We start from the raw sequence: 12,735 nt of genomic DNA, 5'->3' as shown, positions 1-12,735 counted from the left end.
TGAGGCCATGGGAAGAGGCCCAAGTAGTACAGCATTCTCTGTGGCCAGATAATGGCCACATAATGGCCTCCGTGAGGCCTCCAGAGGATACTGCTAGGTCAAGATGCCTCCCAGACCGGGCACCTTTCTGACCCCCTCCACTCTGCTTCCCTCTGGGCATTGACTGCCTCGTCGATGCACTCCTAAGCGCCAAGCCCCGCTCTCCCCCATTCACGCCCAGGCAGAAGTGACCACAACTCCAAAACTCTGGAACGTTCTCGGGCCTCCCGCCTTAGGGAGGGTGGGCCAGGTCCGGGTGGGTTTGGACCCTGGGCTGGTGATAGGGCTGAAGCCTAGTGGCGAGCGCTGGCACGCGCCGGGTAGCTTTAAAGCTCCAGGGCTAGCGGGGCCCTGGCGGCCTCCAAGCGAGTTAGCTACGGCTTAGGGCGGTGGCGGTGCGGTACAAAGGCGCCGCGGGGCCTGCGGGCGGGAGGATCCTCACAAAGGGAGCAGCCGAGTGTTAAGGGCATTGTGCTGGTCGCACAAAGCGGCGCCCGCGTCCGCCTTCTCCGGGCCAAACTCCCGGCGCCCCGCGGCGCACGGGCTTCCAGCTGCCGCACATCTGTAGGGAGGCCGGGCGCGCGCCTCACCTCAGCGGGTCCCCTCCACCCTTCTAGCAGCGGGGCAATTTGTCTTGTAATTACAATACTTCCCCAGAAACTGCTGCCCGCGCCTTTCAGTCCGGTGCATTAGCAAACCAATGGTTCTGTGCACAACTCTCCGGCGCACTACGGGGCGCCAGGCACTGGGCCCGCCCCCTCTCCAGATTTAGGGTCACTATGAAGTCCTGCTCTCTCGCTCCCACCCGCACCCCAGTACCCTCAGTGCCCAGGGATCCCGGCTGCACTGGGTGGGGTTGTTCACGTGGGTGGCTAAGTGTTTCTTAGGTAGTGGAAAATTGACCACAAAATGAGCTAATTCTCAATGTTCTGCTCTGGGGGAAACGAGGCCCGCCAAGCGGCCGGGACCGGATTCTCAGCGGTTGCGCTCTGCTAGGATCCATTATTCAAGTCTGCGCTCCGCTCCGGCACCCTCCCGCTGCCACTCTCTCCGGGGCAGGGTCTCTCCACCTGTGCGGACTTCTCTGCTGTTCCTTCCTCCATCGCCACAAAACACCTCCCAGTGCCCTCTCCTGCGGCTGAGGGTCGTGTGAGATCATGACCAGGAGGGACCCGTCCCCCCAGAACTCTGAAACAGCCCTCTTTCTTCCACTGCAGGAGCTTTCCGTACAGGGTCTTCCTCTAGGCAGTGCTTCTCCCACTGAGTTAAGGCCAGACCTTTGCTTGCAGCAAGGCCACTAGAAAAGATGGCGGTTATTAGGAGATGCAGGCTGAGGGCTGGTGTTCCGTCTGCCCACGAGGGACGGACGTCTGACTTGCACTGGCAGGCACACTCACCCGGGAGAGAGAGCTTTCCCAGAGGCAGCTGCTCGCGTGTTCTCCGAGCAAAGTTCTCGCTTTTGGACCGCTCGGAAGGTTATGACCAACTTAGAAACCTGCTTATGTAAACGGGATGTGGGTCACCAATTGCCTTTCCATCTTTAGCACTCGGGGTCCCGAGGCACCTGGAAAGCAGCACAGACCCAGGAGGAGCAGGGGAAACCCAGGCCCCCTTTGCTCACTCAAGGAGAAAGGTTCCTTTTAGGTTCCCAGAGGGCCCTCAGCCCACCAGCACTCCCACCCTCTCACACACGGAGGAATCTGAGGGGCCCAATGCCTTTGTGCCTTTCCCATTCCAATTTGGCTAAAAGCACACACGGGTCTGGAAACAAAGTGGGAAAGGGGTTTGAACCCCCCAACCAAAGTCTCACCTCCAGTCCCAGGCGCCAGCACTGGGTCCTGGATGAGAGACCCTTTCTTCTCACTGCCAGCTTTAAACCAGGGGTAAGGGACAAGCCTGGCCAGACTGCTGTGGGCACTGGCGGTAACTGGAAGAAGCCTGTTCCCCTCTGCACATGTGTCTCAAAGTGGGAGTAAGTGATTGCTGTGTGTAATTAACTATCAGGGACACAGCAAAGGCCCTGAAATGACTCCGTCGATTGTCTCCAGATGGGGTTGGAGAGGCTACAATTGTTTAACTCTCTTTAGCTGTGTTGAGACTTGGAATAGCCCAGCAGCCAAGGGCCCTTCAGGGGACAAAGGCTGGGGCTTCAGTGAGTGCATCAACAGTGACCCGCTCAGAAGAGGGAATTCAGAGAGACCCTCTTTGTCCTGGTCTTTTGTGTCTCCCTGGAGCTGGCTCTAATCTTTAAATATTTACCCGGCCCTTTTGTGCACATATGACTTCTGCACCGTGGCCTGATGTGCGCATAAATCTCGAGTCATTTCCTAGACTGGAAAGAGGTGCTTTCATTCCTTGAGCCTGAGGAGAGAAAAGTTTCTTTTGGAAGACTGGGGCTGCCTCCAGCAGAGACCCAGGCTCCTCCCCACCGCCTCAGAGCTTCCATGTGCACTCTGGATAGGCCTGAGGCCTTGAATAACCAGGAGCTGCAGGGGGGAAACAGCTTTCTGCAAATAGCTGATCTGGCATCCGTCCATGACTGAAGAGCAGGATGCGAGCTTCCGGCTTTTGGATGAACTAACAGGAGCCAGCTTTCCCCCTGGAAATGTTGCGTGTGCTTGCTTATGAGCCTGGGTGAAGCCTGTCTCATCCGTGCACGCCTGTACCAGCTTGGGCTTGCTCTGCTCTCCTCTTCATGGTCTTGCTTGTTCAGTAAAACCACACTGCTTCAGAAACAAAACCCTGGGGACTGTAGAGGTGCCTAGGTGGTTAAGAGCACATACTGTTCTTGCAGAAGATGGCTCATAACCACCTGTAGCCCCAGCCTCAGGGGGGTTCAACTGGCCTCTGGCCGCCACTGACATCTACACGCGCACGCGCGTGTACACACACCCCCACACACACACACTTAAAAATAATAAATAGAAGACTTAAAAAAAAAAAAGACTGGAACCTGATCTCACCTCAACCTGTGGTTTAATTTGGAAATGTTAAGTGATTTTAGTGTTGGTAACTGCCTCAGGTCATGAGGCACTCAGTCAAGCTGTACAGGGCAATCACCACTAGCCACAAGAAATTGCTTGGCCCCAGCCTGACCATTCTGTTCCACCAGCAAAAACAATATGCCCAGGTATAAAAAAACAACCTGCCCTGCTTCCGGTCAAACCACAAAATACTTGCAACTTCCTGTAACTACCTACATGTGTGTTCATGTATATGATCGATACATGGCTCCTAGCCTTCACACAGAGGAAGACTTTGCTGTTCCAATAATTCAGTCTCAGTCAGCTTCTTTGCTTCAGTTTCTTTACACTTTAAACAAGAGTACGTTCCAGTTGGGCCCAGGCAGGAAAGCTGCTTTAGCCCGTGGTGGTGGCATCTAAGGATGGGAGGGGCATGGGCTGCAGAGGGACACTACCGCTTGAGAGAGAGCTCCTTTTGTACTTGCCTGGAAGTTCCCAGAACAAAACACATTCAAATGCTTATTTTCAAGAAAAGGCAAGCAGTACATCCCAGAACTGGGCATTTCCCCCATGCTTTCTTGCTATTCTGTAGATCTGTCATCTCCTCTATGTGCACAGTGCATCCCCTTATCAGACTGCTCTCCTCTCCTGTGGGAAAAGCCTGTGCTTCCCTGCCCATCTAGGTGTACCCCTCTGCTGACTGTTTTCCTGGGCCTATGTGTGCTCTCCATGTGACTGTACCTCGAGGATATACATGTTGTCTGTGTGAGAGAACATGGGTTCCTCTGGGTATATGTACTCTCTGTGTACAACTATTTCCTTGGGTCCACATGCTCTTTGTGTGGGTGTATACTGTCTCTGTGTGTGTGACTATTCCTCTGAGTATATGCACTCTCCAAATGTGATTGTATCTTGGGTTATATTCACTCCGGATGTGTGGTTGCTTCTCTAGCTATAGGCACTCTCTGAAACTGTTTTCCTGGCACGTGTGCTTTCTGTGTGACTGTTTCTCTGGGTATACACATGGCCAGATGTGTATAGATTTGCCCGCTTGCCCTTCTCCTTCATCACTGCACTGAGCTCTGGGTCCTGAGAGATCCAGCAATCCCTCAAAGTTCCCATTCCCTGGGGTGTAGCCCCATCTGGCATGGCACATCTTTTCCTTCCTCCCACCTCTAGGGCAGGGCTGAAGAAGGACAGGAACCTCAGGGGAGGTGACAGGCAGAGGATGGAGTTGCTGAGTTCTCCCAACCTTGAGTCAGTTATGCTCTGCTAGGTACCTAAGGATGGAGATCAAAAGCTCAGGGCCTGAGAAGGGGCTTCTGCCAGAGAGGGTTTTGTGCCTCACAGTCAAGAGCTTCCTTGAAGTGAAGGGCAACAGGCACCCTCTAGCGGCTCTGACATGTCCTGGTGCAGGGGAGAGGACCTGAGTCTGAAGAAGCAGCCTTAACTCCTGCTCTCAGCCCAGGTCTCCTTCTAGTATGGCACTGAAGCTGTCACCTTTATGTCCTGCTTAGCTTTTAGTGTCAAATTGACACAGACCAAATGAGGACTTGCCTAAATCAAACTGGACATGTCTGGGGGTGGGGGCATCATACCTCAGGCAGGTGATGCTGGGCTGAAGAACGCTACCTAAGTGTGAGCAGATGAGCCAGCCAGAAAGCAGCGTTTCTTCTTGGTTCCTGCCCTGGCTCCTCTCAGTGACCATGCCGTGGACCTGTCAAACCATGAAACTTTCCCTTCTCAAGTTCCCTTTGGCCAGCATTTTGTCACAGCCACAGAAAGGAGACTAGAACGCCTTATTTTGTGTGTGTGTTGCTGTGATTCTGTCACAAACCACTAGATCTGTTTCTAGCTCCCATCACCCCCACTTTAATGTCTCCCAAGCACGATTTCAACACGGTGCAGGGCTTTGTAGATTATTCTCGCATCCTTCTTCCAGGTCACTGGTTTCACTGGGAGAACTCAGGGTCAGAACTCAAACAAGAGCTCAGCAGAAGCCACGGAGGATGCTGCTCTGTGACTTGCTTCCTTGCCCACGCTCAGCTTTCTCATACAGCCCAGGAATACTTACCAAGGAATGGTGCCGCCCACAATGGATCCTCCCACACTAATTAATAACCAAGATGACACCTCTTAGGCATGCCTACAGACCAACCTGATGGTGCAACTCCCTGTCAAAGCCTCTCTTTTCAGATGACTCTAGGCTGTGCCAATGTGATGGTTGCAGTCAAGTAGGACAGCAAGTAAGTGTCAGTCTAAGACAGTGAAATTAGGATTCCATTTTACAGGAAGACAAGCTCAACAGAAGTCACCTGTCTACGGCCACCAAGACAGGATGCAGGGTCCTGGAGCCTGGGATAACAGCCCAGGGTCTCCATCCTCACGCCCATACATCAGGGCTCCTGCCAGGATTAGCTTAGGTGTGTTCCTTCCTGCCTCCGGTTTTAAATCCAGCATCAGCTCTTGGTCCTTCAGTGGTGTCCTCATTTTCAGTACTTGCCAGATCCTAATTTTGTCTTCCATGCACCTTTCCTATGCTGCAGCCCTCTCACCCCAGGGCCTCTCTTCTGGACTGAAATCAAACCAACTCCACAATCCATGGACTGCTTACCTGTCATACAAGAAGCCCTCAATTCGAATCCTAACACCAGATAAAGCCTGGAGTCATAGCTCACACCAGCAGTTCCAGCCTTCCGGAAGGGAGAGGCTGCAGGAGTGTAAGTTCCAGGGCATCTTCCGGGTATCTAGAGTTCGCTCGAGGCTGTCCTGCGCTACAGAGGATACACTGTCTCAAAAGCTAAACAAGACTGGATGTGTAGCCCATGCCTTCCATGTCAGCGCTAGGGAGGCAGAGGCAGGGGGATCTCTGAATTGGATTCCAGCCCTGTCAAACCTACATTGTGTTGCTCCTCATAAATATGTAGAAATACTATATACAGTTAAAATGATAAAAGTGAAGGATGGGGCTGGAGAGATGGCTCAGCGGCTAAGAGCACTGACTGCTATTCCAGAGCTCCTGGGTTCAATTCCCAGCAACTACATGCTGGCTCACAACCATCTATAATGAGATCTGATGCCCCCTTCTGGTGTGCAGATGTGCACGCAGATAGCGCGCTCATATACATAAAGTAAATAAATAAATCTTTTTTTAAAGGGGAGAATTTCTGATTTTAACACTAACATCTTTATGGGTCAATAAAAATCGTCCAGAATGTTGCCACCTAAAAGTATTCGCTGATAGATTTCAATCCTTCGCCCAGGCTTCTTCCCCAAATCAAGCAAGGATGGCATCCCAAAGTTTGGCACGCCGCCTGTAAAAACTGTAGTTCCACTTGGTGGGGAGGGGTGATCCCATTTCTGGGAGGCCACGAAGGCGGGTCCTGAAGGGTGGTCGCCGGGTCCACGTACCCCGCTCGCGCCTGCGCGGAGCCGAGTCTGTTTTGGGGCCGCGGTGCGAACGAGCGGCGGTTATGCTTAGTTGTTTCTTGGGCGATACTTCTACAGCGGGAGTAGGAGGCGACTTCCGGGCTGATGTGTCGCCCCTCTGCTGACGTCAGTTATCCCGAGACGGCGGGGCGGGGCCTGCAGGACGTGCCGCTCGCTCTAAATTCCAGTCCTCAGCTACTCTCCGCGGCATTCTCGCGAGAACTCTCCAGCAGCTCCGGGCAGCTGCCCTTCCCGAGCCGGCGTCGGCGGAGGAGTGCGCAGGCGCGGCCTTCGGGTTTCCCCGGCTACAGTCGGCGTTTCGGCCCTCTAGTCCGCCGCCGGCTCTTCCGCCGCCCTGCGCCATGGCGGGCTGCGCGGCGCGGGTTCCGCCGGGCTCCGAGGCGCGCCTCAGCCTCGCTACCTTCCTCCTGGGCGCCTCGGTGCTCGCTCTGCCGTTGCTCACGCGCGCCGGCCTGCAGGGCCGCACCGGGCTGGCACTCTACGTGGCCGGGCTCAACGCGCTGCTGCTGCTGCTCTACCGGCCGCCGCGCTACCAGGTGCGGAGGGACCGGGGACGGGCGGGCGGGACGTGTGGGGACCAGTTGACATGTACCAGGGACAGGGCGGGACGGACAGGATGGACCAGTAGACCGGGACTCCAAACACGGACCAGGGACGGGGTGGACCGGTAGACCTGGACCAGGGACGGACGGCTGGACCGGGACCGGGCGGGCTTGGGGCAGGGTGGGCGGAGTAGGTGAGGACTAGGCAGGACCGAGCTGTCTGTGATGGGGCAAGGCGGGCCGGGTGCAGTGGAGCTGGAGACAGGGCAGATGAGCCCGCGTAAACAGGGATCTGGAACCGATCAGGCCGGGACGGGGCAACGGTAGGTGGGCCAGGTATCCTAGAACCAGGAAGGCTGGGCTCGGGGACCAGGATCCGTCAGGCAGGCCTGGTGTGGACGGACAGGAACCGGGCAGGCTGGGAGTAGGAATTGGAGCGAGCGTTAAAGAAACACGGCTATGGTGGGCTTACCCCTATCCTCGCCCGCGCCGCGTTACGGGATGCCTCCTACAGGCTTGTATCTCAGCCATAAGTTGAGGTCACAGGAGGGACCCACTTCTAGCTGTAGGTGTTAATTACATTTCGTTAGGTGGAAAGTAAGCAAATACACGGGTTTTTAATTTATGTCAAATGCCCCACTTCACAGAGGTGACTGGGTGCACAGTTCTGGTGTTCTGATTAGAATTGTTGACTTGGGAGTATCAGCCATAAACTGGGCTTAAATAGTTTTTCTGTAGATAGCCCTGTTGTTGCTAGCAGTAATAATAATGGTTATTATTATGGCTGTTAAAATTGGTTATTTTTAGGTGCTTTGCAAGGTGAGTCCTCTGTGCTGCCCCAAAACACAATACTGTTGTTATCCCATGGCGTAAATAGGGAAAGCCTTACTTAAGTATCTTGCTCAAGGCCAGAGGGGGCCGGGTAAGAACGGGGTTTGAACGAAAGCAGCCCTCCTTCATCCTCTTTATCTCCTGAGCAAATGGACTCGGCTCACTGATGGCCTTGCTAATCCAGGACAGCGTGCCATCTGGGTTTGGGCTCTGCAAGTGGAACATCTGGTGACCGAGGCTCGTTTTGGGTGTGTTTTTGCAGATAGCCATCCGAGCTTGTTTCCTTGGCTTTGTGTTTGGCTGCGGTGTGCTACTCAGTTTCAGCCACTCCTCTTGGAACCACTTTGGCTGGTAAGAGAGACTTGGGGATGATGATGTTGAGGTGAGGGTCAACAGTAGTGGGTGAGTGGGGGCCTCTCTTCATCCCTGTCTGGGCTCTGCTAGAACAGGAGGCTAAGTAGGGTTCTGAAGGAGCAGCCTGCTGCCTTCCCTGAATCCCCACATTCCAAGTCTTCTGAACACGACTGTGCATGCCAGTGGATTCTGTGGTGGATGGAAACGGGTCTGTCTGTGCCCTCTCCAGAGGTCCCATCACCTGAAGTTGCTGTGAAGGGGTGCAGGTCCGCGGTGATGGGAAGGGGCGAGTGTCCCTGTGTCTTCTAAGCCTTTTCCATCTCGGTTTCTATTAGGTCCCGGCTAGTGCTCCCCCCACAGCCAGTGTAGGACTTTCCCCTACACTATGAGTTCAGTCCCTTGAGCCTTCTAGCCTCTGACTTGGATATGAATCGTGGCTTCAAGGTAAAAAGCTTTATCTCCTATTATCAGTATGCTGAGCCATCTAATCCTTTGCTGGAATTATTTTAGTTTTGTTGAATTTTGTTTCCCAACATGTGTCACTACTTTGTTGATACCCCCGTTTCATGTTAAAATGTGAATTGTCATATTAAAAGGAATAAAAGGGACCATAGTTTCCCCTTCACCTTTGGAGATTTTTTTAGTTTTGTCTGTGACATTCAGAAACATGACAGCACCACTCACTCAACCCCACTTCTGCAAGCTGGAGAGGGAAGGGATGGCATGTATACGGCCTGTGTCACTCAGGTGGGTGATGCAGCACCGTGTGACTTTAGGGACAGTTCTGTACACCCAGCTCTGTGCTTTTTGTCTACCCTGGCTCTCCTGCCTGGTTTACCGCTTTCTCTTTGTTTCTAAATAGGTACGTGTGCTCGCTGTCACTATTCCACTATTCTGAGTATTTAGTGACAGCTGTCAATAATCCCAAAAGTCTGTCCTTGGATTCCTTCCTCCTGAATCACAGTCTGGAGTACACGGTGGCAGCGCTCTCTTCTTGGATAGAGTTCACACTTGAAAACATCTTCTGGCCAGGTTGGTATGCCCTACTTTCCTCGCTTTGGGAGAGAAGGTTGCCTTCCACACAGGCGGAGGAGAGTGACATTGGCTCACCTCTCAGGTCTAATCTCCCCTGAGCAATTCTCCCCAGGCCTCTCCTCCCCCTAAGCTATTTATAAAGCTGGAGAATTCTGATCCAGGGCGTGTTGGCTTTTTGCTCTAAGCCTTGCATAATGGCTTACCTAAAATGCAGCCCAACCTTGCTGGTTGTAGTCTTCATTTTGCCATTGAACTAGGTGAAGTTTGGGCCTGAATACTTTTCTGTAATGCAAGAATTTTATAAGATTTCATTATTTAAAACAAAAAAAAACAAAAAACAAAAAACGCTCTGTATTGGAAACACACTTAAACTTCCCAAAAAGCTGGATGTGGGTCCTAGGACTGCCTTTGGAAAATGGAGCCTGTGTCTTGCTTCTCTGTGGCTGTGAAGAGAGCCCGTGAGCCCAGGCAGGGGTGGCGGCCTACAGAGGACTTGTTGGCACTTGAGACAGAAAACGGTGGCACTGCTTTAGTGTGATGGTAGGCGCTGCTTGCCCACCGGGTGTTTTCTGGTGTTTCTCTCTTTAGGGAAATAGGTTCATTTCAAACGGTGAAGGGGCAATCAGCGCCCCAGTGTTCCAACTCCCTCTTTGTCCTCGTGTCTGTTTCTGCAGAACTGAAACAGATCACCTGGCTCAGTGCCACTGGGCTGTTGATGGTGGTCTTTGGAGAATGCCTGAGGAAAGCTGCCATGTTTACCGCCGGCTCCAATTTCAACCACGTGGTGCAGAGTGAAAAGTCGGACAGCCATACCCTGGTGACGAGCGGTGTGTACGCCTGGTTCCGGCACCCCTCCTATGTGGGGTGGTTTTACTGGAGTATCGGAACCCAGGTACAGTAGCAGGGCTGACCCGGCTTCTGTGAGTTTACTTCCTAAGCTGCTTTCTTTTCAGGATTGGGACAGGCTCTTGCTATGCAGGCTGCCTTTGGACTTGGAACCCTCCTAGCTAGGCCACTTGACTTCTTTACATTTTTTAAGTTGAAGTCTAATCAATTAGCACAGCATAAAACGCATCTTCTCTAAGTGTGCACTGAGGTGTTTTCAGGTGTGCACAGGCTACTTGTGTCATGATATGCTCCCTGGCATGCTTCAGGTGGTGGCTGATAAAAGCTGGAGACCTAAAATGAAGTCGTTCGGTGTTTCAGAGGTAAAAGCTGGGCATTGTGTTGAATTAATTAGTTATTGCATTTGTTTTAAACTCGAGGACAATCTGCTCTTTAAAGGAACCCTGGGCAGAGAAATGGTAAATCTTGGAGCCAGCTTCAGGGAGCAAGGAAGCCAGAGTGCCAGTCAGGGAGGTGAAAGCTTAGACACTGGCCAGGGAGCAGCCGGGAGCATGCCCGCCTTTTTGAATGGCATCTCAAAGTCCACCCACTTGTGAGCACGTGACCCTGGTGGTGGTCCCTGTATCGCGCCCTGCATCTTGCCCCTTCTGCCACTCTGACTGGGATCGGGAACACTTTGGGCGAGGAAAGGTTGACTTTGGAGAGCAAGTGTCCTTCTCAGTCACCCTGTAGTGGCTCAGTGGGCTTTTGCTAAAAAAAAATAGGTCTAAATGAGGCCACGGCCCTGCCAGGTTAATGAGTGCTGTGGGGTTTGCTCTGTCTCAGGATGCAGACCAAACCCTTGTTTTTTGAGAGCTGTCTCTGGATTCTATACTTAGTCCTAGAACAGTTTGGCTAGAGAGTGTAAATAGAGCCCTGGAAGATCATCTGGGGCCGCAGACACCTCCTGGGGATTCTGGTGACCCCATAACAGTGTGGAAAGGTCAGGTGACTCTAGCAGTTCTTTCAAAGCTTTGTATCTGTACCTGTCACACTGCTCCGCATTCAGGCCCACACTGGTAGGGGTTGGTGAATGTAATTTGCCGTAAGTGTGTACCAAAGTGCTTCAGAGCCGAAGGATTTCATACCTTTATGGATCATAGGTATTTTCTGTGTTGTGTCTTAGTGCATGTGCTTGCCTCTGTGTGTGTGTGTGCGCAGAAAGCTACAGCATGAGGGTAACACCCAGGAACATAGTGGCTCTCAGGAAGCCACACAGTGCTCTGCGGGGCTCCTGGGCACCAGCAAGAAATGCTGTGGGGAGAAGGGGCTTGGCATCAGGCTTCTCTGACTGGGGTCATCCTTCACTTCCTTCCTCGGCCAGGTGATGCTGTGTAACCCCATCTGTGGCGTCGTCTACGCCCTGACGGTGTGGCGCTTCTTTCGTGATCGCACAGAAGAGGAGGAGATCTCACTGATCCACTTCTTTGGGGAGGAATACTTGGAGTATAAGAAGAGGGTGCCCACAGGCCTGCCGTTCATAAAGGGAGTCAAGGTGGAGCTATGACAGGGAGAAGCCGATGGCACCAGAGAGCCTGCGGCCCTGCACAGCCGAGGACAGAACTACTTCCCTGCAGAATGAGTTTCCTAATCTTTTTATATGTCACTAATTACTCCTCAGAACGCCACCCAAGACCTGCTGGTCAGAGGTCTTAGGACCAAAGGACCCACAGCAGCAGTCTCTTGTACTGAATGAAGGTAGAAGACAGGTAAACAGTGAACAAGGAGCACGTCACAGCAGTTCATCAGTGCCCCTTTCATGGTGGCAGGATGAGGACCCAAGCCAGTCTTATGCCGCTCAGGCCAGAGTATCTTTGCTCCGTGACCATGATCCTCGGGAGATGTGGACACTGCCCTTTGCAGGACTTATACCACTGAAGGTGTGGTCAGAGTGGCCGAATGTCAGCATGAAGGTGCATCAGAATCCTTTCATTTAGCCCAACACAGAGCTTTAACCTTTGTCTGCCCATAAGAGCATGGGCATCTGTATTAACTCTAAAGACTTCTACACTTTGGCCCATCATACATTTAATCATATTTACCTACAAGTTTTACAAAAATAGCAGTGTACATTCAAAGGGACACTGATTCTCCTTGCCTTGGAGTTTCTGACTTCAGCTTTTATTTGGCAACAGGCAGCACAGACCTCAGAGTGCTCTGCAGCTTTGAGTGGCATGGCCCCTGGCCTTGGGGTCTCCTGCGGTCCTGGCCTTGGCTCTTCTGTCCCCGAGGAAGTGCTTACCAGGGGCCTGCGCTCATGCCGAGAAATACTGCCCACCGTGTATTTGGGGTTTTCACTCTCATTTTATCATAGCTTGTGTTTTCTCTTGCAATGTGAGTCAGTCACATTTGTTTCCTGTGTTCTTCCAAAGGAAATCACCCCTGCTGCTGCTTCAGTGTTTTTCAGAGGGTTCCAGCTTAGCTCGTGCACCCAAGAGTTGAGGCTAATGACTCGTAACAACAGTCTGCAGTAGAGCAGCCTGCTTGAGGTTGGAGGGCATCTTTGTGCTGTAGGTCTGGGAGAACATTTGGCTTTTTGTATGTTGAGCATAAAAGTTTTAAGAGGTGTGGCCCTTGATTAGTCCTGGACTGACTGGGGCTTGGTCCTGGCGTGAGGTCCTTCCAGACTTGAGGTT

General features: G+C 52.6%; 1 protein-coding gene across 1 annotated transcript; it reads left to right on the top strand.

Moving 5' to 3' along the window:
• The first annotated feature begins 6,694 nt into the window (after positions 1-6,694).
• Icmt (isoprenylcysteine carboxyl methyltransferase) lies at positions 6,695-12,710 on the top strand. The gene is made up of 5 exons (XM_055615259.1): positions 6,695-6,988; positions 8,088-8,176; positions 9,042-9,211; positions 9,889-10,106; positions 11,424-12,710. Exons 1-5 carry the CDS (start codon positions 6,794-6,796, stop codon positions 11,604-11,606), a joined length of 855 nt encoding a protein of 284 aa, XP_055471234.1. The 5' UTR covers positions 6,695-6,793; the 3' UTR covers positions 11,607-12,710.
• Positions 12,711-12,735: the final 25 nt, after the last annotated feature.

Source organism: Psammomys obesus, unplaced genomic scaffold, assembly GCF_907164565.1.
Source record: "Psammomys obesus unplaced genomic scaffold, mPsaObe1.curated_primary_1811, whole genome shotgun sequence".
NCBI lineage: Eukaryota > Metazoa > Chordata > Mammalia > Rodentia > Muridae > Psammomys > Psammomys obesus.
This window is presented reverse-complemented; position numbering and strand designations above follow the sequence as displayed.

Bases quoted from the DNA above. Each gene is read 5' to 3' on its own strand.
- Icmt (XM_055615259.1), top strand. From the start codon at position 6,794: ATGGCGGGCTGCGCGGCGCGGGTTCCGCCGGGCTCCGAGGCGCGCCTC. The intron at 8,177-9,041 runs GTAAGAGAGACT...GTTTCTAAATAG, and splicing joins TCTTGGAACCACTTTGGCTG to GTACGTGTGCTCGCTGTCAC. The intron at 10,107-11,423 runs GTACAGTAGCAG...TTCCTCGGCCAG, and splicing joins ACTGGAGTATCGGAACCCAG to GTGATGCTGTGTAACCCCAT.